The sequence below is a fragment of the Pyrus communis genome, chromosome 5, assembly GCF_963583255.1.
Source record: "Pyrus communis chromosome 5, drPyrComm1.1, whole genome shotgun sequence".
NCBI lineage: Eukaryota > Viridiplantae > Streptophyta > Magnoliopsida > Rosales > Rosaceae > Pyrus > Pyrus communis.
In genome coordinates this window covers 20746145-20768117 of record NC_084807.1, presented here as the reverse complement: position 1 = coordinate 20768117, position 21973 = coordinate 20746145, and the positions used below count along the sequence as shown (strand labels likewise).

The 21973-nt window shown below is 38.1% G+C and overlaps 2 protein-coding genes, 1 long non-coding RNA gene and 3 pseudogenes across 3 annotated transcripts; 3 read left to right on the top strand and 3 right to left on the bottom strand.

Annotated features, from left to right (window-relative positions):
* The first annotated feature begins 473 nt into the window (after nucleotides 1-473).
* On the top strand, nucleotides 474-1148 carry LOC137734389 (uncharacterized). The gene is made up of 3 exons (XM_068473665.1): nucleotides 474-582; nucleotides 679-777; nucleotides 1003-1148. The coding sequence occupies exons 1-3, from the start codon at nucleotides 474-476 to the stop codon at nucleotides 1146-1148; spliced, it is 354 nt and encodes a 117-aa protein (XP_068329766.1).
* A 1104-nt stretch (nucleotides 1149-2252) lies between these two features.
* LOC137734388 (protein FLOWERING LOCUS D-like) lies at nucleotides 2253-3992 on the top strand (annotated as a pseudogene).
* Nucleotides 3993-6145: 2153 nt separating this feature from the next.
* LOC137735713 (uncharacterized) lies at nucleotides 6146-8254 on the bottom strand. The gene is made up of 2 exons (XR_011068678.1): nucleotides 7794-8254; nucleotides 6146-7090 (listed from the first exon to the last, which is right to left on the bottom strand). It is a non-coding gene; the product is annotated as an uncharacterized lncRNA (long non-coding RNA).
* Nucleotides 8255-11091: 2837 nt separating this feature from the next.
* Nucleotides 11092-12465, top strand: LOC137733834 (U11/U12 small nuclear ribonucleoprotein 31 kDa protein-like; annotated as a pseudogene).
* A 1533-nt stretch (nucleotides 12466-13998) lies between these two features.
* On the bottom strand, nucleotides 13999-17892 carry LOC137733833 (serine carboxypeptidase-like). Its single transcript, XM_068473026.1, has 9 exons — nucleotides 17458-17892; nucleotides 17017-17185; nucleotides 16367-16486; nucleotides 15897-16040; nucleotides 15661-15811; nucleotides 15265-15353; nucleotides 14688-14946; nucleotides 14442-14575; nucleotides 13999-14299 (listed from the first exon to the last, which is right to left on the bottom strand). Exons 1-9 carry the CDS (start codon nucleotides 17802-17804, stop codon nucleotides 14171-14173), a joined length of 1542 nt encoding a protein of 513 aa, XP_068329127.1. The 5' UTR covers nucleotides 17805-17892; the 3' UTR covers nucleotides 13999-14170.
* A 2550-nt stretch (nucleotides 17893-20442) lies between these two features.
* On the bottom strand, nucleotides 20443-21872 carry LOC137733264 (3-hydroxyisobutyryl-CoA hydrolase 1-like; annotated as a pseudogene).
* Nucleotides 21873-21973: the final 101 nt, after the last annotated feature.

Here is a 21973-nt window from a genome sequence, read left to right as displayed (position 1 = left end):
GTCATACAATCCAGAATAGGGTAATTGCTGAAACCTTTCAACATTCAAAAGAGACTGTGTCAAGACAATTTAATAGAGTTCTCAAAGCAATATGTCGACTTGGTACTCGTATAATTCAACCTCCAAATATGGATGCGACACCTTCTGAGATTTTGGGAAATCCGAAGTACAACCCATGGTTTCAGGTAATATATTTTTAAAGTACGTTTTATTATTTAGTTAGATCATGATCATTATTTTCCTGTAAAACCCAGAAAGATACATATTTAAAGCTCTAGAATAACAACTTAGGTTGAAGTAAACCATATTTTGTGTACTAACATGTTATTATTTGAATTATAAAATGGTAGAATTGCATTGGCGCTATTGATGGAACACATATCAGTGCATGGGCTCCTTCATCAAAACAAATTTCATACCGAGGTAGAAAAGTTAGTGTGACACAAAATATTATGTTGGCATGTTCATTTAACATGATGTTCACATATGTCTACACCGGATGGGAAGGAACGGCTAATGACTCGAAAGTGTTGATGGATGCAATAACAAGAGAAGAGAATAGGTTTCCAATGCCTAAAGAAGGTATGAAGTCATTGAAACATATCAAATTACTTGTATTTTTTTTTCTTATTGTATTTGGCTCAAGTGAAATACTTATATGCATTGTTCTTGGAATAGGAAAATATTATGTTGTTGATTTCGGCTATGCCAACATGAGTGGGTTTCTTGCACCATATCGCAAAGTGCGTTATCACTTGCGTGATTTTAGAGGAAGAGGTAAACGTCCAAGAGGAGCAATGGAATTGTTCAACTTTAGGCACTCATCACTACGTAATGTTGTTGAACGATGCATTGGAGTGCTTAAGAATCGTTTTCCTATTCTAAAGTTGATGCCAAATTATCCAATTAGGAAGCAAAGACGCATTCCCATTGCATGTTGTGCCGTGCACAATTTCATTAGAATTCAATCAAGGAATGATACTTTGTTTCAACAATTTGAAGACAATGATGTTGATGTGGTAGATGAAGAAAGCTTGGGGACAAATCAAGAAGGGGAAAACATGCATTTGAATGATGACAATGTTATGAATGATGTTAGAGACCACATAGCCGGATCAATGTGGCTTGATTACGTCAATAACAATTAGTCTCAAAGTTTATTGGTTTTCTAGAATGTTTTAATGTAATATTTATTGTCTTAAGACTTCAAGTTTAATTTGATTACCAAGCATATATGTGTTGTATTAGCACATGAATATCAAAATAGTATGTTTAAGGTTTAATTTCATATGTTTTGTATATCTTAAAACAAATACATAATTGAAAAAAAAAATGTTGTTTTTAAGAGTTAAACCAAACAAGTTTTCAAAATTTTAGATTCAAAAATAGTTTTTAAGTTCAATGCCAAACACGTTTTTGAAACCTAAAAAAAACTGTTTCTAAGAAATGTTCTTAGAAGTTAGTTTTAAGAACAATTCAAGTTTTTGAGTAGGATACCAAACAGGCCCTAAAGGTCTGTTGGATACTCTACTTGAATTCAGTTTTTTAGACTAAAAAACAATTTTCAAGTTTTAGGCCCTAAAAACTTGTTTGGTAGGACTATTTTAAAAAACTAAACTTAAAACTAACTAAAAAATATACTGTATTCTCTAAAAACATAAAAAGTGAGTTTTTGAGTTTTTAAACTTAAACTCATTCATTTCTTTTCTCTCCCTCCTCCCCTCTCACTCAAAATCTATCTCTCTTTTCTTCTTTCTCTCTCCTCTTTTTCTTACCCTTTTCATCTCTCCTCCAATCCGTTATCTTCATTATCTCGATTTTTTATCTCACTCATCTTTCTCTCTATCTTGTCCGATCCTCTCTCTTATTTCTCTTTATTCAATCATCTCTTACTTTTTTTCCTCCTCTCTCCTCTTTCTCCCTCTCATGCGATCCCCTCTTTTTAGATATTTTTGTCTAATTTAAGTCGTAAGATTTAAAATTTTTAAATCGCAAATCAATTAAGTTTTTGAGTCTTAAAAAAAATTGTTTTCAAGAAATGTTCTTAAGAAATATTTTGAGAAATGATAAAAAATTTCAAATAGGATACCAAACAGGTGCTGCTAACTTTTCTACGGGTAAAGGCGACTTGCATTAATGGTAAATTACCGTGCTAATTTTTCCCGGGAACCAAACTATCAAACCCTCTTCTCTCCTTAACCACCTCTAACTTACCGCCCCCACCACCACCACCATATCTAGAACGAACTGCCATGGATCCGCCAAACAAGTTCCCCGATGATTTTTCTTCCTTTCCTCCGATCCCCTACACCCTTTTTGAGCCCCCAGAATGTCCAATCCCTAAATCTAATTCAAACGCACGGCCGATTCCAAACACAGTCGAAAACCCTAGCTCCGCCCATCTTCTTTCTTTCTTTCCCAAAGAAACGAAGACGAGGCAGGCCTCATTGCGTTGCGACGTCATTTCAGCTGCTTTCGATTCTGAATGACGCTTTAAACGATAATAGTAATGGTCTTGGTTCTTCTTCTAGTTCCATTTGAGTTCATTCGACTAGACACAATGTAGGAAACCCTAGTTCTTCTGCAAGAACTGTGCCTTATATCTCCGACGAGATTATTGTGAACAATAAGGAATCCACAGCCGAAGGCGCTGATTGCCCTCTCGGCTGGTTTTCCTGCCGATTCCCTCACTGAAGAGGAAATCGATTTCTCGGTAATTCAAGTTATTAGGGGAATAGAGCAGGTCAATTACATTATCATTAGAAACCATATAATTGCTAGATGGCACGAAAATGTGTTGAATTGGGTCACAAAAGAGATGTTTGTTGATTCTATACATAAGCATTGCCATTCCCTTTTGGAATCTACTTATAAGTATCTAGTTTCACATGGATATATTAACTTTGGGATTGCTCCAGCTATTAAAGAGAAGATTCCGGCTGAGCCCAGTAAACCACATGTGATTGTGATTTGTGATTGGCTTGCTGGTCTGGCTGCTGCCAGGTAAATGATGCGTTTTGGGTTTAAGGTGACAGCTTTGAAAGGCCGGAAGCATGCAGGTGGGCGGGGTTATACAAAGAAAATGGAGGGAGGAATTAGGTTAAGCGTAGCTGCAGATTTAGGTGGAAGTGTTTTAACTGGCACATTAGGGAACCCACTCGGCATTGTTGCATGCCAATTGAGTTTGTGCTTCATAAAGTGAGAGACAAGTGCCCACTTTATAGTTTTGATGGGAAACCTGTAGAGCCTGATATGGATATGAAGGTGGAAGCAGCTTTTAACCATCTGTTAGATAAGGCAAGTAGCCTTAGGCAGTTAATGAGGGGTGTTTCAGTTGATGTGTCTCTTGGTGCAGCACTGGAAACGTTCTGGCAGGCAGTAGATGCTGAGGAGGCGAACTTGTTTAATTGGCATCTTGCAAATTTGGAATATGCAAATGCAGATTTAATATCTAAACTGTCACGTGCATTTTGGGACCAAGATGATCCATATGACATGGGAGGAGACCATTGCTTCTTGCCTTGAGGTAATGGAAGGCTGGTGCATGGTTTGGCAGAGAATGTGCCGATCTTATATGAGAGAATTGTGAATACCGTTAGGTATGGTAGTGACGGAGTGCAGGTTATTGCTGGCAACTAGGTTTTTGAGGGTGCCCGCTTGGGGTTTTGAAAAACGGGTCCATCAAGTTTAATCCAGAGTTGCCTCAGAGAGAGCTTGATGGAATAAAGAGGGTGAGGTTCAGACCATTGAATAAGGTTGCAATGCTTTTTCTTCATGTGTTTTGGGGCACAGATCTTGATGATCTAAGCCGTCGAGGAGAGTTCTTCTTGTTTTACAGTTATGCAACTGCTGCTGGCGGTCCCCTTTTGATAGCTTTAGTAGCAGGTGAAGCTGCACATAAGTTTGAGACCATGCCCCCTACAATTGCTGTGACTCGGGTTATTCAGATTCTCGAGGGTAATCCTTTCATTCTTTTAACTTTGGTTATATGATTTGTGGCTTTACCTTTTGGCATTTCTCATATATTTGACTACAAATTACACAAATACATATGGTTCTAACATGGTTTTGTGTTTAAGGGATTTGGTCATATGATATGTTAAGAAGTCATAGTTCCCATACATATTTAAAGTTCTTCAAGTTCGATAGTTAACCCAACAGTTAGTTATGGAATATAAACTTTCATGATAAATAATGATTTACAAAATAGAATATATAATTTTGCTGTGAATATCATTCCAAATACACTTAAATACCAATTCCATACTCATGGTTTTTCCATTCTTGGTATTTTTCAATGTTTAGGAAATAGGCAGACAATCACTAAACCCAGTTCTGGAGTTTTGCTATATCTAATCATGACTACTCCCAATCATTATTCCGAATATCATTGATGGTTCAAGTTTTTAAATATCAACCGTTAGATAGCTGCTGATTATTCCAAAATAATGTGCAATGGTAATGGGTCAGCCCCTTGTGCTAATTCCAACTTGGGTTAATGGTAAACTGTCAAATGAAACTACCACAAGTCAAGTTCCCTCTAACGCACTTGGTCCAGGTAAACTTGAAGGGGTCCTTACACATTCTTATTACTCTATGAATATTTAGTGGGTCAGAATTGTCTTATATGGCCAACTGTGGTAATGGCTGTATCTTTCCTTTTCTTCTTTTGCGTTTGTTTTCAAAATGGTTATAAAATTTTGCCGATAAACATCTGATATTATTTTCTGTATTTTGTTAGGGCAAAATCATTCCGACATGTTGAAGAATGAGTAGATGACCTTTTTTTGTTGAGGGGTGAGATGTCAACTTTTCTTTAACTTGAAAAAGTGGTTCCACTCGGTGAGCCTTGTTACATTTTGTTGCCTTGAGAGTTGAGATCTATATCCTTCGGCCTAAGGGAGTTGGCCTTTCTGGTGCATGCTTTGCCCAACATATGGGAAGGATCCTATTCACTTTTGAGTCTCTGACAAGTGGCCACCATGAAGGCTTAAAGTTTCTGCTACCAGCCTTGCAAGATCCATTTTCTGCTCAGCATGTTCTTTGCTGGATAACCACTGCCACCATCCTTAATTGCAGAAGAAATTTGTGGTGCTTGTTCTCCTCCACTCAGGTAAATGAGATTTGGTATCCAATTGAATTAAGCAAGAGCAACTCCGTGCCATCTTCCAATAAGCCCGAATAAAATGGAGATAACAATCGCAGCGACATGTTTGGCCTAGGACTTGGGATGAAACTCATGAATAATGCCCCCACTTTCCATGGCACTTTTGTCAAGCTCATTGCGAGGAGCAGAATCGGGTGCTGCCCATGGTCGGGGCTTTTATGACGCGACACCAGTGATTGTTGACTGGTGGAATGAGACTTGAGTTGTGATCTTTCCATGTCCACAACTTGTTAAATTAACGTGTGAAAGAAGCAATCTTTGCGGATTTACAGTGTTGGTTTTTTTTACCGAACTATGAAATAATATTAACAGATTTCGGATCACGATTATGAGTTTCCGTGTCCTACAAATTAGACAAGATTTTATATGATAAAACGCAAGAAAGCCTTCTCTAAACCAATGGAATGACTAATTAGTATTTGGATCCCAAAACAGTGCTGCCTGGAATTTTCTCAGTGTTTGCCATGTAAATACTGTTTGCTTGTAATAGCAATCAGATAATTCTGTACATGCTTTAGTTTTAGGACGTGGCGTTCTTGACAGCTTTAGGACCGGAATTCTTATAACCGTTGGCTGTTCAACGATGACAAATCTCATGGACGACAATTGTTGATAAAGAAAAGAGAACGATAAGAGAACTCTCACACATTTTGATCCATTTGAAGCGAAAACTATTTTGCAGAAGGCTTATACCACGTAGCCATCCTCAAAAGTACTATTGTTTCTAGTTAGCTTTACATTGAATTCGACTAGTGCATCCTTCAAAAGCACAACAATGCCGTCAGTACGAGGACATTGAAGTCGACTAGTGCACCCTTCAAAAGCACAACCGCAATCCTCCGATACGAGATGGACGAAGTCACAGTGGATTGACGACTCCTGCCACAACGGAATTCAAGATTCATGGTAGCCAATCCACATGAAACTCAAATCACTCACCATAATCAAATACCATAAGTTTTCTTGGACCAATAAGAATCAGAGAATAAATCCTTGTTATCACCTTGGAATATTCAAATAATTGTGTATGCATTACAATCCACAGAGCATAACACGCGACACAACGGTATGTACAGGCTAAAGATCTTTCAGTATCGTAGTTTTGACAAGCTAAAATCTTTCTGCATCGCTTGCTCCTCTGCGATTATCTAGATTACCGGCCCCTTCCAACCACTCTTGTAGATTATTTTCTTTATCAGCCTTGAATTCATCGTAGTTTTCTGCCATTGATAATAAATGAGGACTTGACAAGCTACCATCGGCTTGTTCTTGTTGTTCGTCAGCAACATGACTCGACAAGGGCAACTCCTCAAGTTCTACATCCGGCTCAGATAAACTGGTGCTTGCAGAAGCAACTGATAGTGATGGGTTAGAACTAGAGGTCTGTGTTAATTCTTTAGGATCAAGTTGCGGCCACTTGAAACTACTCGCCTTTTGTCTGGCAGATTTGATTACGGTAGAAAAATAACTGCTTTCAGTATCCTGTTGGGCATCACCTGGGGAACGAACCCAACTTGTTGGCTTCCAAGAGCTTGTTCTTCCCATCTGAAAACCTGGTGTTTGCTGATGGATTACACCTCTCTTCGGCTTCTTTGTTGACATAAGCACTAGAGATTTCTTTATATCTCTAATCATCTCTTTGGCAATGGGGAATCCACATTCTTTCATTGATCTCACCATAGCTATGGAATCCTCTGAATCCTCAGTGTGCAAAGCTGTTTCACAAGACTTTTCCACAACATTACTTCTAAGACTAACGAGATTAGGCACTGCATTTTGTGTGTGTTGGTGAATATAAAAAAGCCCTACTGATGGTTCATTTGCCACGTATCTAATCATCTCTCCCAAGCCTTCAGTTATCTCCACTAAGCCATCCACGATGGAGAACTCATGCATCTTTTCAAAGCCAAAGGCAGTTCATCACTGTTTTGGCCAAAAAGGAAGAGAGGAAAGTCAGAACAGTTAAATGGTACACGCGAAAAAAGAAACAACAAGGACTTATCAATACAGTCGATTAACTTTGTAGCTTCATGCATCGTTAGTCGATATAGAAATTTAACAGCGAAAGGCACTCAAGAGCTAAATTACCAACTGAAAAGGATAAGTGGAATCTACACTTATTGGCTCTATACTATTTCGGCTTAAGAATCACAATGCAGTTTATGCACGTCGAATGAACTCAACCATAATATAATAAGAACTTATATTTCAACTGCCTGTATTATAGCTGATTGGCACTCCAAAATATTCATTCTACACTCCACCCGAGTGCGAAAAACCAAACAAAATGACTATTTAAGATTGTTATTAATAATTCCATATTTTTCTTATCACAGTACAAGTCCATCAAATCTTGACAGATTAGATTCAATATTTCCGGTAGCCTCTATCGAAATTACGAATCAAATTGTTGCCTATTGTCTTCCAAATCACAATGCATACAGAAATACGAAATCAGTAATCCAAAAGCCAACAACTAAAGATTTCAAATTTCAACCAATACCCATCTCAGGAAACAACAAAATATCCAATACCCAATTCTCAGAATTCGATTTTTCACTGATTTATTCAATCAAATAAGCTGAAAAACAACAAAAATAAGAAAAGCAAAAGGACAAAATGGTACCCTTAGAGAAGGGGGCTCAGAGGAAACCCTAGAACTGGTCAGGCGGTGTCTTATTGCAAAAGAATAATGTGATTAGGAATCACCTGAAGCTTTTGTTCTCAGCTGCATATTTGTCCAGAGACAACAATCAGCGACTGAGCTTTCAATTCGTTGGAAGAAGAAGAAGGCTTCGTCTCTCACCATATCGCTCTGTTCCAAACGACAATGTTTTCTTCTTTTTTATTTTATTTTTTTTTCCGGATTTGGCAATCTCACGTGACATCCACGTGCGATGAACCAATCTTGTCATTTTTCTGATTTCTGGAATTCGACCGAATGCGAATACTCATCCCAATCTCCTCCGCCTTTTCCTTGCTGCTCCACCAGTTGTCCCATACCACCGCTGCAACAAGTTCATGCAAATCTGGCGACTTGCTCCACAGTGCACGCGTGAAACGCGACGCATCAACATTCCATCCGCGCGTCTTTACGGGAGGTAAGCAATTTATCATACTTTACAAAATTGACTGCCTACTTGGTATCCTATTTGAAATTTTTTATCATTTCTCAAAACATTTCTTAAGAACATGTATTGAAAGCAATTTTTTAAAGACTCAAAAACTTGATTGGTTTGCGATTTAAATTTTTTAAATCTTACGACTTAAACTAGACAAAAAAATCTAGAAAGAGGGGGTCACAGGAGAAAGAGAAAGAGGAGAGAGGAGGAAAGAAAGTAAGAGATGATTGAAGGAAAGAGAAATAAGAGAGAGGATCGTATGAGATAGAGAGGAAGATGAGTGAGAGAAAGAACCGAGTGAATGAAAAGAGCAGATTGGAGGAGAGACGAAAAAGGTAAAAAAAAAAAGGAGAGAAAAAGAAAAGAGAGAGATAGATTTGGAGTGAGAGGGGAGGAGGAAAAGAAAAGAAATAAGTGAGTTTCAGTTAAAAAAAAAACTCTAAAAACTCACTTTTTATGTTTTTAGAGAATAAATTATATTTTTGAGTTAGTCTTGAATTTAGTTTTTGAAAATAATTCTATCAAACAAGTTTTTTAAGGGCTAAAACTTGAAAATTGTTTTTGAGTTTAAAAAGTTAGATTTAAGTAGAGTACCAAATAAACTCTTATCTTCTAGTGATTTTTCTAGATGCCCAAGGATTGAAAGAATTATTTACAAAATACCCATTTTCGTTTTTCGTCTGTTGATTTCTTGATTTCTACATTGCGGTCCAAATACCCTTTTCTCGATTGAACCAAAGCATAGTAAGTAAGGAATTTAAACTTCTGGGGCTGTTATTGATTATATTCGAGTTGAATTTAGTATTCTGGGTTATTGAATTTGAATAACTGTTGGGGTTATTGAAATTGGTATTCTGTATTATATTGGAGTTATAATGGGTTGGATTTCTATAACTTTTGGGCTTATTGAATTTGTATGCTCTGGTTGGTATTGTGGTTATTTGGGCAACGGAAGAGTCGGTCTACTTCAAACATGATTCTAATATAATTAGACCATTTTCAATTTATTGCAGATATATTTGGGCCTGACTTAATGTAAGTTCATTAGAATATGAATGCAAATTGAAAGAATTATTTTACAACGTAGATTCAGTTGTTTTGATTGATTTCTGAATTGTTTAGAGATGAGTGTTTTAAATTGCTTTATTGGTTTTTGAATTATTTAGAGATGGGTGTGGTTATGAAATTGAGAAGATTTGAGAAACGTTTGTGTTTGGGAAAGAGGTTGCAAAGAATTCGACCAACGGAAAGGAAAGAAACAAAATAGAAAACATTGATTATAAAAAGTGACAACAATAAGTTGCGCAGGTTATTGATTTAAATTTGGTTTAATTATGAAGTATAGTGGTATGTTCTAATTTTTAAGGGTGTATGTTGTTCAAAATATGTTGGCAAGTTTTGCACGTTGCCCACTCCAGGTAAAATTTATGGATCCGCAATAGTGTTCAGATTTTCACGGGGTCTTTCTTTTTTTATTGATTTGTGGACCAATCTTAGTTGTGAATCATTGTTGGAAAGATTAATTGGTCTCATTACTTGAGATAAGTGTGTTAAATTGTGGTTACGTTTCAAACCCGCAACAGAGCGCGGGGTATCTTTGTTAGTTTAATCTATACTAAAACCCAAAACACACTAAAATACTATTTATAAGCACAGTGTGCTTCCTATTTTACCCCTGCTAAGTTTGCATTATTACATTTTGACACAGACAAAAATGCCCCGCAGTCATCTCTTTCCTCCTGATTTCTCCCTGCTTGGTCGTCGTCTTGTTTTCCAATTGAAAATCTTGTGCGACTCCTCCTCACCAAGCAGACACTTTGCTCCAAATCTTTCAAATTGAAATTCCTCTTCAAGCTTTTCAACGGTAATTGGACGATTCCTCCGACGTCCGTCATCAAGGTTAGTATGAAACGATTCCTACCTTATTGACCTATTGCATGTCAAAATCTGCTTCAAATTTGTGATTTAATATAATTGGGCTTTAGAAACAAATAGATTCTTTTTAATCTGAATTTAGAAAATTACATTCGAATTTGTTTTACATCTGATTCAATTGGATTTAGGGGTTGTGTTTTAGTGTTTCCTGGCCTGAGTTGTATATAAAGAAAAAATAGTGATTTTTTGTGTCCTAAAAAGTTCATCAAGGTCATAGACACGAGTATGATATTATCAAGTAAGATGTCGAGTCGTCTTGCATTCATATAATTACATATGTGAGATGCTTTTATGGGTTTTTGTTGATTTATTTGCTTATCTAGTATATACAAGCAAAGATGATGACACCGCCACCAGCATTATCAATTTATGCATGAACACGTAACACTTGGGCCAATCTAACCATTTATTTTGAGCACATCACATCAGCAACATAATAAAACATATAACAATGGGGTTTTTTTCAAGTCAATTTTTGTTGGCATGTTGTTGTTCATGTAAGTGTTGATTTGATAAATGCAAGTGCTTTTGGCATTTTATGCCAAAGAAGAAGAAGAAGAATACGTACGCTATAACATTATGAGTCTGAGAACTGAGACATGCGAACTATATAAGGTAAGCAACAATTATGTGATTTTTTTTTTTTTTTTTTTGGCTAAGAAGATTGTGTGACTTTTTGATATATTGTTCGTTACGAAACAAGGAAGAATAGAAAAAAAGTGTAATATATGATCTCTAACTATTCGACTTTGTTCCAAGCAATATTGTTTGGTGAAATAGTTGCGTTAAGATATTGGAGAAAATTGAAAATATTTAAAATTCATTTTGAGGAGGTTCTCATTTTCCAGGTGAAATCTGATCAGGTCCTTCAGAAAATCACCCCGTAGCGGTGTGGATGCAAGTTTCTTGAATGCGCCTTTGATTGAGGCCCACTGTCCTCATCTCTGACTGAAAGTTGGGAGCTTCGAGAGTGGCATCGACAATGGCAGAAAAGAGGAAGAAGAAGAAGAACAGCGACGAAGACGAAGATGACACCTTCTACTATCGTTACGCCTCCTCTGCCCCCACAAACCCCAAAACCCACTATCCGAAAAACAGTAAGTGCGTCTGGCTCAGGAACCTTAGTGCCATCGAAATCGACCCTCTATGTCTCCAACCTCGACTACTCCCTCACCAATTCGGATCTCCACACCCACTTCTCCCACTTCGGTAAGATCGCCCGAGTCACCGTCCTCAAGAATCGCGAGACCCGCCAAAGTTGCGGCGTCGCCTTCGTCCAATTAGTGTCCCACACCGATGAGATGCACGGGAAGATACTTAACAGGAGGAAGCTCTCCGCCTCTATCGCTGCTGACAACGGTCGGGCAGCCAAATTCAACGCTCATATAGCGAGAAACTATTCCAATTTCTAAAAATAGCTCAGTAAATGAATGGTTCGGTTGCCGGTGCTATAGGTAGCAGCTTCGACGGACAAGCCGAAACGTCGACCGCAAACGAAGGATGGCCGGGCCCTGGTTCCCAGGGTTAGAGTATTCCCTATTATAAGCCTACTCAGATCAGTAGGAATGGCAGATCCGTTTTTTTCCCAACATTATGAACTCTTCAACTTGTAGTCCACCAAGAGGCTAAATCCTCTCCAAAAGGGAGTACAAGGACAAGAGTCGGTGCTACGAGTGCAGCGAAGAGGGGCACTTGTCATATGAGTGCCCGAAGAACCAGTTGGGGCCCAGGGAGCGATCGTTGCCGAAGCGAGTAAGGAGAGGTGGCGGTGGTGGTGGTAGTGGTAATGGTAATGATGGCGCATTTGGACGAGGAGGAGTATGATAGTGGTGGTGAGAGGTTTGAGGATGATAATTGGGCGTCGGTGGTGGATGATGGGGCTGATCTAAGGTTGCGGTTAGGGGCGGAGGCACAGGAGAAGAGGAAGAAGGTTGTGAAGAAAGCTGGTTACTTTAGTGATGAGAGTGAGAATGATGATGAAGATTGAGTGATTTGGTGAAGGGTTTTAGTTGATTTTGGGAGGTGGGTTTTGTTTGGAATTAGGGGATTTCAATGTTCTTTTTGTTTTTCGATTTATGTTTCGATGATTTGTTCGGTTTTTGCTGTTTTTGACTGAGAAAAGTAGTTAATGTGATGCTGGCTATGAAGCACGGACACGCCAGCTTAAGAGCGTATTTCGTATCAGATACGGTATGGGATACGATACGTGCTGATACGCTCCGGATATGTATTTGAACGTATTTGTTGACCAGTGTACATCTAGATGCGTCGTCGATACACGAATCCGACATTTTGAATATGCAACAAAAGCAACTCGACGATGAAATGATCTCTGTAGAAGAGTGTCGAAACGGCAAGATCTACAATTCGAAAGAAGGCGACGGCGGCAGATTCTATTGTGCTAGGTACTTAGGGTTTTTTTGAAGTCACGTGATATTTTCTTTTCAAACCAAGGCTTCCGTTTTATGAGAAAATAAGGCCATATATATTTATATTAGAAAATAATGCATATTTTTTAGCATCCATGCCGTATATATTTATTTATATACAATTATTAATATATATATATTAATATACATCAATGTATATTTTTAATTAACGTATCCATGCCGTATCGTATTTTAATATTTGAAAAATAACCATATCGCTGAGTCGTATTATTGTATTCGTATCCGTATCCATATCCGTGCTACATAGGATGTTGGTTTAGCTGAGCAACAAAGTAGAAATGTAGTTGGGGTTTTAGATTATGTGGGATTTGATAGTAAATTTTGTTGCAGTTTGTTTCGATTTGTGTTGATTGGAAAGCATGATCAAATATCTTTGCTTGTTGGATACACATACTTAAGCTATGCAATTATGCCTGATGTTCATTTTCAGATGAGGTGGTGGCATAATATTTCCACATTGTAGCATCTGATCGTAGTTTCAAGCATCCGTTGTGTTTCCACATTTCCCCGGTCCGAGAGTTTTCTTAGATCAGGAAAATATTTTGGGATTTTTGCTATGTTTAGTTGAACTTGGCAACGAAGTTTATGCGATCAATCGCCTTTTTAACTGTTGGTCAAATTCAAATGTAGGTATAATAGCGATCAACGGTCAAGGATCACCTACCGATACACAAGGAGTCCCGTTCTGCAAGGATAGTCTGAGTAAATAGGAAAGGTATAGGTTTGTTATGAATGACCCCGTATGGAATATAGGTAATAATATCAGCAAAAGGACGTTGTCCCGTACTACCAGACAATCTGAGCTGCACATATTCATGTACAGAAAAAGCGGCCGGGGGAGTAAATGGAAATTCACTGATACTGTTTCCTTTACTGCACATATTCATGCTTTTTGCAGGAGACATGCCTGCGTAACATTCATCCCACTCTTGTAAGCGATGACATGATTATCTTGAGGAATTCTCCATCTAGCTGTTTCAGAAACTGTTGTATCTGCACGAAAAGACACATAAGATCGACAACAATAGGAGAGTAACTAACCGCCACTTACAGGTGACTGACTATATAGAGATACGGGAATCTAAAGCAAGGCATTCGGCAAGTGTATCGTATGTTAATACATTCTAATGGTTGTAACTTGTAAGATCGAATCTCAGAGTGTAGAATAAATTCTCGTAACCGGAGACTGATAGAGGAATATCCTTCTGCTTCCATCTCGTATGCAAGGGTGAATGCTCTGTGTTGGCTGTTGGAGGATCATATTACTTCAACCACCCAAATTTACAGACAGAACCAAGGCATAAATTGTATATAAAACTACAGATATTTATCCACAAGCAGTCTTTCTTATTCATCTTAAAAGTAGTGTAAGCAAACGTAGCACATTGTCAAGAAACACTATTAGCTTCACCAGCCTAGGCAAAATATTTACAAGCGTATTGAGAAACTGGAAATCCATCCTATACTCTTCACTCCGTTCATGTTCCCGCGCAAAATCACATCTGAGCAACCAGTTTTTCTGGTTCCCTTGCGGATTCAGCAAGTGATCCCTGAGTCCACCTCCTCAGCATCTCTAGTGCAGCCTTGGGTTGGTCCATTGGAACCATATGACCGGCGTCGTGGACCTGTTTGTTGCAAGATAGCATACCATATAACTAGTTCAGCAATCGGGATCGGTAATTAATCATTGTCTATGGATGGATGGAATACAGATATGTGTGAGAGAGAAATCCAGATACGTAAAGAGAAAAGGAGAGAGAAAGAGACCTTAAGGAAACTAAGAGGCCCATAGTTCTTGAGAACTCCTGCTTCTGAATCATCGACAACAAAAGGAACTTCCGGAGAAGACACAAACTCTTTCTGACCAGACCATTCCATGGCATGGACCCATCTTGAGTTACCTATCGCATACAAATTTATATGCACGGGTAAGAATTACACATCACAAATTAAAAGAAAATATATTTAACGAGTGGTTTGGCATGTCGTATCAGATAAAGCTTAGAGGCCTACCAAGCCAGTTGCAGATTAGATCATATTCTCCTGCATACACAAGCAATTGGATTCCGTCCTCGAGAAGAGTAGGGATGCCCACTTCGAGGTTCCTCATCCAGTCGACCAACATGGCAAGATACACTGTAGTGCTGCATGAAACAAATTTTCTGTCCCCAACTCCAAGTGACTCTCTAACAGATTTCTGGTTCAGGAATTTCTCCATGTTTGAGAAGTCGTAGCAAAGGCTACCCTCACACTTCTTTCTGATGTCATAGTACTGCACATTCATAATATTAGAAAAATTCTGTCAAACTTCAGATCATTAGTGGGATACCAAATGCTCATGAAATTTGCTAATAACAATAAATATTTCCTGGCTGAGCTTCAGGCAAAAAAAAAAAAAAAAAAAAAGTTTAAGAACATGCAATTGTAGAAACACATTAGTTTCCGCCTCTTTAATTGAGTCCTGTGAACCATTTTTCAGAGCAATAAGTTTCACGTGCCTTTTTGGAAAAGAACATGTAGAATAATAAAATGACAACATAAAGATTAAGGAGCAATCATTCTGATAATAATGAGTAACTGATCTTCTTACATTTATGTTTCCAGCCTTCGCAATGATGCTAGTGAATATGGTATTGCAAACAAAATACGAAGCCACGCAAGAGACTTTACCATCAGTGCCTGAAACAACAGAAGTATATGTTTATTTAAACAGCAGCAGTAACCAACTAATGTGGCTAATATGTAAAGCCACTCTTGCATAATACAAATAAAACATTCTTAACTTAGAAAAGAGAGAAAGAAATACATGGAGATGAGATATAAAAGAAAGGAGCCACCCCTAACGCATTAACATGAAAACGATCAAAAGAACTGCAAATTCTAATTAACAAATTCGCATGTCATAGGGTCTAAAGATAAAAACACGGTAATAGAAATTTGAAAAAAAAAAAAAAAAAGAGGAAGGGGCCACTAAAATGTCACTTACCACAGAGCTTTATAGCCATTTCACAGACTGGAAGCACTTTGTTAATGAGATTATAGGAAGTGTTTGTGATTAAGCCATTGTCCAACGCAAAATCTGTGTAAGCTTTATACTGGATTGCAGGATCAGTAAGCCCATTGCCAATGGCAAATCCCTGTTCACCAAGATTTTCTTAACTTAATAAACCACGATATGACCCATTACAATTATCAAACTAGTGTATATTTGAGATATATAACCTTTAAATTTATATGAATTCCTTCTTTAGCTTTGTTTCCTCGGTGAACTCGAGCAGCAACAGCTGGAATGTAGTGTCCAGCATATGATTCTCCAGTTATGAAAAAGTCATTCTCTGTCAACTCAGGGTGCTCAGCAAAGAAGGCCTAATATCGTAGATAGGCAATAAGTCATATTTCTATCCGTTACAGCAATAAACCTTAAACATCTAAGATGTTTGCTTTCCTCCAAATTCTCAAGTTAATAATCATGCAGTTTTTCGACTAAAAGGCACTGCAGTGAAGTTTGAGAATGACATTAATCTATACATACATATGTGTGTGTGTGTATACATGTATGTATATGTGTATACATATTCCATACACAAAATAACTGCCATTTGGTGATATGTTTATAGGAAACTAAAAGCTCAGACAGTTTGTGAAAATTACACTTAACATTACTGCTTTATAAATGAAGGATAATGACATACCTGTAAGAAGTCATAGAGGTCATTACTAACACCATCTTCAGAGTGACGAATGTCACGTCTGTCACTACTATAACTAAAGCCAGTCCCAATAGGCTGGTCGACATACAGAAGGTTAGATGCCTGAAAAATCAGAAAATGTATAAAAAAAAATTGGTTACGTCTCCAGAAAATGAAGAATGGGCTGACATCAAGTTCCATCATTTCCAAATGATTCTTATTTGGATGACTAACATTATATGATCATCCCAAATCATCCAACAGCATCAAGCTCTGACTTACAGAAGTAGGAAACATATAACCAGTGACAGCCTCAGATATCATGCAGGTAAAAGTAAATATAAGTGAAGAGGTCTCTTCGAGTCACTTTCATTCCAGTGCGACATGATTTGGAAAAGGTTCTATGAACGATAAATAGGAACAAAATATTACCACAAATAATTCTAGGACATGTTTTAAAACCTCTCCTATCGAATATTCAGTCACATACGTGGTAAGTATCTCGTCATATGGGCAGAAATGAATTAGTCAATAGAAGAGATTCAAAGACAGCGGTTGCAACTATCAATCTGTTAACACTGCTCACGCCGGCAATAAACAATCACATCCAAACATAACAATGAAGCACAAAGTGACAGAGAGTTTCATATTACCTTATCCCAGCCATACTCGTTCCACACAAGGGACAAGTTATTTGCGATGGTGAAAGGACCATTCTCGTAAAATACAGCCAATTCACTGCTGCACCCTGGACCGCCAGTCAACCAAATAACAACAGGATCCTTGTTGTTGGTGCGAGATTCGAAGAAGAGGTAAAACATCCTACATTACCACAAAAATTGAATAGTAAGAACACCAAACGAGCAGCTAAATTCACTATACAATCGAAAAAAATCCAATATTCTGCATAATTTTGAGGACCTATTTTCTTAAGTTGAGGTCCAGCTAAGGATAAATTTTCTGCATAAAACCCTAAAATTCAAATGAGATCAAAACAAAAACCCCTAAATTACTTAAAATCCACCTTGCAGCGCGAAATTAACAGTTCAAAGTATCATAAAGACGACGAAATTTAAAGAGATTACTAAGCTCACTTAGCGGCATGAGAATGCTCGATCTTATAGTAACCGGCATGGTGGCCGAGGTCCTCGATGGAGTCTCCGGAGTCCACGAGGTTGGGAAGCCTAAAGCGCTTCTCGACGAGCCTCGGCGCGTCGGCTACGGCGGGGGTCGAGGAATCGGAGGCGTCGATGATGTTGATGTCTTCCTCGGGGAAGAGATTGAAGGCTCTGATCAGCTGCTTCGCGTGCACGGAAGGGAAGCTGGACCTGGCGAGCCCGAGAGGGTTCGTGAGCTTCGCGGCGGCGAGAGGAGAGAGGAGGAGGACGTGAAGAGAGAGAAAGGCGAGGAGGTGAGGGAGGAAATAAATCTTGCATTCCATGGCTTGTGCGTCTGCGTTTTGGGTTGAGAGAGAAGGAATGAGAAACGGAGAGAGACTTAGCGAAAAGCGCCGGGCGGTGACAAACTGTCGTGTGGGACGACGGTTTATATGTTGACTGTTTCGAGGGACTGGGTTCGGGAAAATTGCAATGCGGGCAGGTGTAGGGAGGAAACGGATCGCAGGCGTTGGATTTTGTATTGCGGGGTCCATTTTTGGAGTATTTGGTGTGATCCGTGAACCAGGGTGCAGGGGATTTCCGCCTCGTTGCGTTCTGCTTGCAACAATGGACTTGCCTTAAATTAATAAAAAAAAAGGGGAAGAAGGAATGTGGGGTTTATAATTACGTGTAAAGCTGCACACTGTTGGAATGCACGCGACAGAGGAGGTTTTTGAGGTTGTGGATGATTCCATTCATTCTTGCACGATTGATATGACTGTCTATTTATTGCACGACTAGTTAATTCGAGACAAAATGGTACGGAAATAATATTTTTGGAGTAAAATCGTGCGAGTTGGATCGTTATGAGATCATTAATTAATGAATTGGATTATTATCATGTCATACTTTGATAATTCGTTAAGGTCACATGTATGACATGTAAACGACACGAACACGATCCGTTTGCTAAGTCTACACATTAAGCATAATAATTTCTTGCATGAACTATTAACCCGACATGAAACGACACGACCTTTTAACGAGTCGGGTACACGATTCATTAAGATAAAGGATGAAAATGACAAACACAACATGTTTGCTAGATCTAGGACTGCCAATAGAATAGAGTTGTCACACGGATGAAATATGTGAGGTCAGGTTGGACTAAGATATAGGAGGTCTCACTGTTATATAGGATTGATCGAACATGTGTCTCAACTCAAGATATTCTTTTGAAAAGAGATTTATGTTTGCATCAGTCATGTCCATGAGCCATTGTCAGCTGTTTGACCCATGTGTAACAATTTGTAACGATATAATGCCTAATATAAAATCATGCTAGCATCAGTCATACATGCGTTAGTTTGAGCGGTGAACGAAGATTGGATGGGCTCGTTTTGCTATGGAAAGAATGTGAAGTAGGAAGGGAGGTGTTGTAGAAAGCTTTGAAATGAAATATATACAATGAGCTTGCAATATTGTAGAAAGCCTTGAAATGAAAGAGGCTTTGAAATGAAAAGGGTGCAGTCGTAGAGAGATTGTTTGATTTTTTGAGCCCAACAGGATCCTCTTCGGATTCTTTAGTGAGGATTCTAGGGATTCGTAAATCGTGTATGTTTATCGTATATCGTGCGGTTAGTTTTTATAAGGTACTATTTATATTTAATTTTAAATAAAAACATTTTAAAATAATTTCTGACCGCACGATATACGATGAACGGATATAATTCACGGATCTTCGGGATCATCACAAAGAGGATCCATATTCTTTTTGAGCGTCTCCTTCTTCTTTGCTTTAGCTTCAAATATATAGAGAACAAATCATAGTGTGAACACAGAGCCATGATGCAGACCTCCCCCATATCCACCTCCTTAGAAAATGACAGTAAAAGAAGCCACTTACTGCATTCTACCGTCCAAACCTCACTTGTATAAGAAATATCTAGCTACAAGCTTACATCATATAATAATTGGTGCAACTTCGTATCTGTAAGTCAAACATGTGCCACTTAATGCAAGTCTAACCTAATTTCATAATAACCCCACAAAATACCATAATTTGGCTTTAGTCCTAAATGAGTGAAATTTGCCAATTTTAGGCACAAACAGTTGGGGTATTGGAAACACAATAAATCATACGCTGATCCAAGCTTGGAATTGGAAAATGCAGCGGCAAGAACTAGGGTTTTAACCTAGCTGTGATACCATATAAAGAAACCCAGAAAATATTTTGCAGAAAACTTAATTTCATTCATACCTCAAATGTACAATATATAGAGAATATGAATACATGAATTAATTACAAATACATATCATCTAATACAATGAACCTAGAAGAGTGAAGGAACCTATTTTTAGGATTTAATGAGCTTAATGGTTCAATGAACCACTTCCCGTCAAGTTGCTTTAACATATTTCTGTGAGAGTTGGTTTAAGCCACTTTTGTAAGAGAGTCTTTAACACAGATTTCTGGAAAAGATGGCTCAACCCACTTTTGTAGAAAAAAACTTTTACTCATTGACTTCTCAACACAATGTGGTGTAAATGTGGTTTATGCGTTAGCCCATATAAATGTTTCACGCTCACTATGTCATCGATTTAATTAAGGACCAAATAATATATCCGACTAAAGATATAAATTGATAAATTTTCAATACCTTATGATGTAAAATGAGAAAAAAAAATTCCTGTCATCTGAATGGTGTGAAATATAGTCAGCACAAAGATTATATAACTCCTTAATTCAGAAATCGAAATTAATGTTGAACAGAAATGTTAATATTATATATAAAATCAAAGGATGCTCAAGTTAAATTCGCTAATTGCAGTGAAAACACACTATATTAATAAATAAATAAACTTGTTACAAATTTTGAATCTTATTTACTTGACACACAAGAAAAAATAATACTACATATTACTACATCTTAATAATGATATATATTTAGGTATTGGAAACACCATAAAATCATAAGCTGATCAAAGCTTGGAATTGGCAAATACAGGCAATTTGGATCTTGTTGGGAGCTTTAATTCTTGTCATTCTTTATCATCGCCATCCAGCTTAGAGAAGTAGTGCTCAACCATATGATCAGTGATGAGCTCCAACTTAGAAGGCTTCCATTTTGGTTTCTTATCCTTGTCCCACAGAATAGCTCTGCAACCCTCTCTGAAGTCCTTGCTGATTTCCCCTTGGAGAACATGACAAGTTATTTTGTACTCACGAACGAGGCATTCACCAAGTCCTTGCTCCCTTCCTTCTTTAATGGACCTTAAAGTAATCTTCAAACTCATTGGCGACACATTCTTCAGCGATTGAATTGCTGCAGCTAACCATTCTTTATGATCACCAGCTTCCTTAGTGTTTGCCTTAGTAAGGTCACTTAAAATTTCTTCCACTGTCTGTTTAGAAAAGCACTTGTCAACAATATCCCTTTTGTAATAAGCACTTTTTTCACTCAAAGCTGGTTTCTTCAGCGAGTATTCATCTATAATTGCTGAAATAGTAGAAGCAAGATCACAGCTTGATGAAATAGATGAAGCTACTCGGCATTTTAGGGCTTCTTCCAGTAAAGACAATTTGGCTGAGGGCACATAGTGAGTAGCTAGACCACATGCAAGCATTTCAGCACCATTCAATCTTGCACCTGTAAGACCCAAATACTCACCAAAAAATGCAGGAAGTCTTGACAAGAAATAAGATGCACCGACATCGGGAAACAATCCCAGAGCTGTTTCCGGCATTGCAAAGACTGAATTCTCTGTTGCTACATGGAATTTACCGTGTACTGAAATACCGACGCCACCTCCCATCACAATCCCATTAAAAATTGAAACCTGTTGGCGAATTAAACATGAATATTAACAGAAATGTAAACAAAAAAATTAAATGGTTTTGAGAGAAAGAAAGTTGTATGATTGATAATATGTGAGACCGACTGTTCGTAGGTCACTTTAGATAAAACTCCTGGGCTACCGTATCATTCCAGACCAGGATAGAGATTGGCTGGATTTTATCCAGGCAAGACTCTTCGTAGCCCACGGCGGAGCATAAAAAAGTAAAGGAAACATTGTGCAAAATTCAGACATACTTGGGGTTTAGTGCATATTGCTACAAAGTAGGTTAAGGTAAGCATCTTCTGACTAGTTATTGCACCAAATTTCAAATTTCCTTTAAGAAAATGACGGTGCACCGCAGCTACGTCACCACTGGCACAAAATGCTCTTCCGTTACTTTTGAGAATGATCAACTTGACATTGGAACTGTTGTCATACGCCAGGAACAGTTGGGAGAGCCGAGAGAGCATTTCAAGGGAAAGGGTGTTCAGTTGGCGAGGCCTGTTTAGTGTCAATGTCCTCGCGAACAAAGATTCCTGTACCAAAACCTGGTTGAAAGAAGCCATAGAATTAATAATTCATGCAACAGAAAATAAACTGGGAAATGCACTGAAACGTTAAGTGCATGCAACTTTTGAGAAGATCAGAGGTAGAGGGGTTGGAAGCCTAGCTA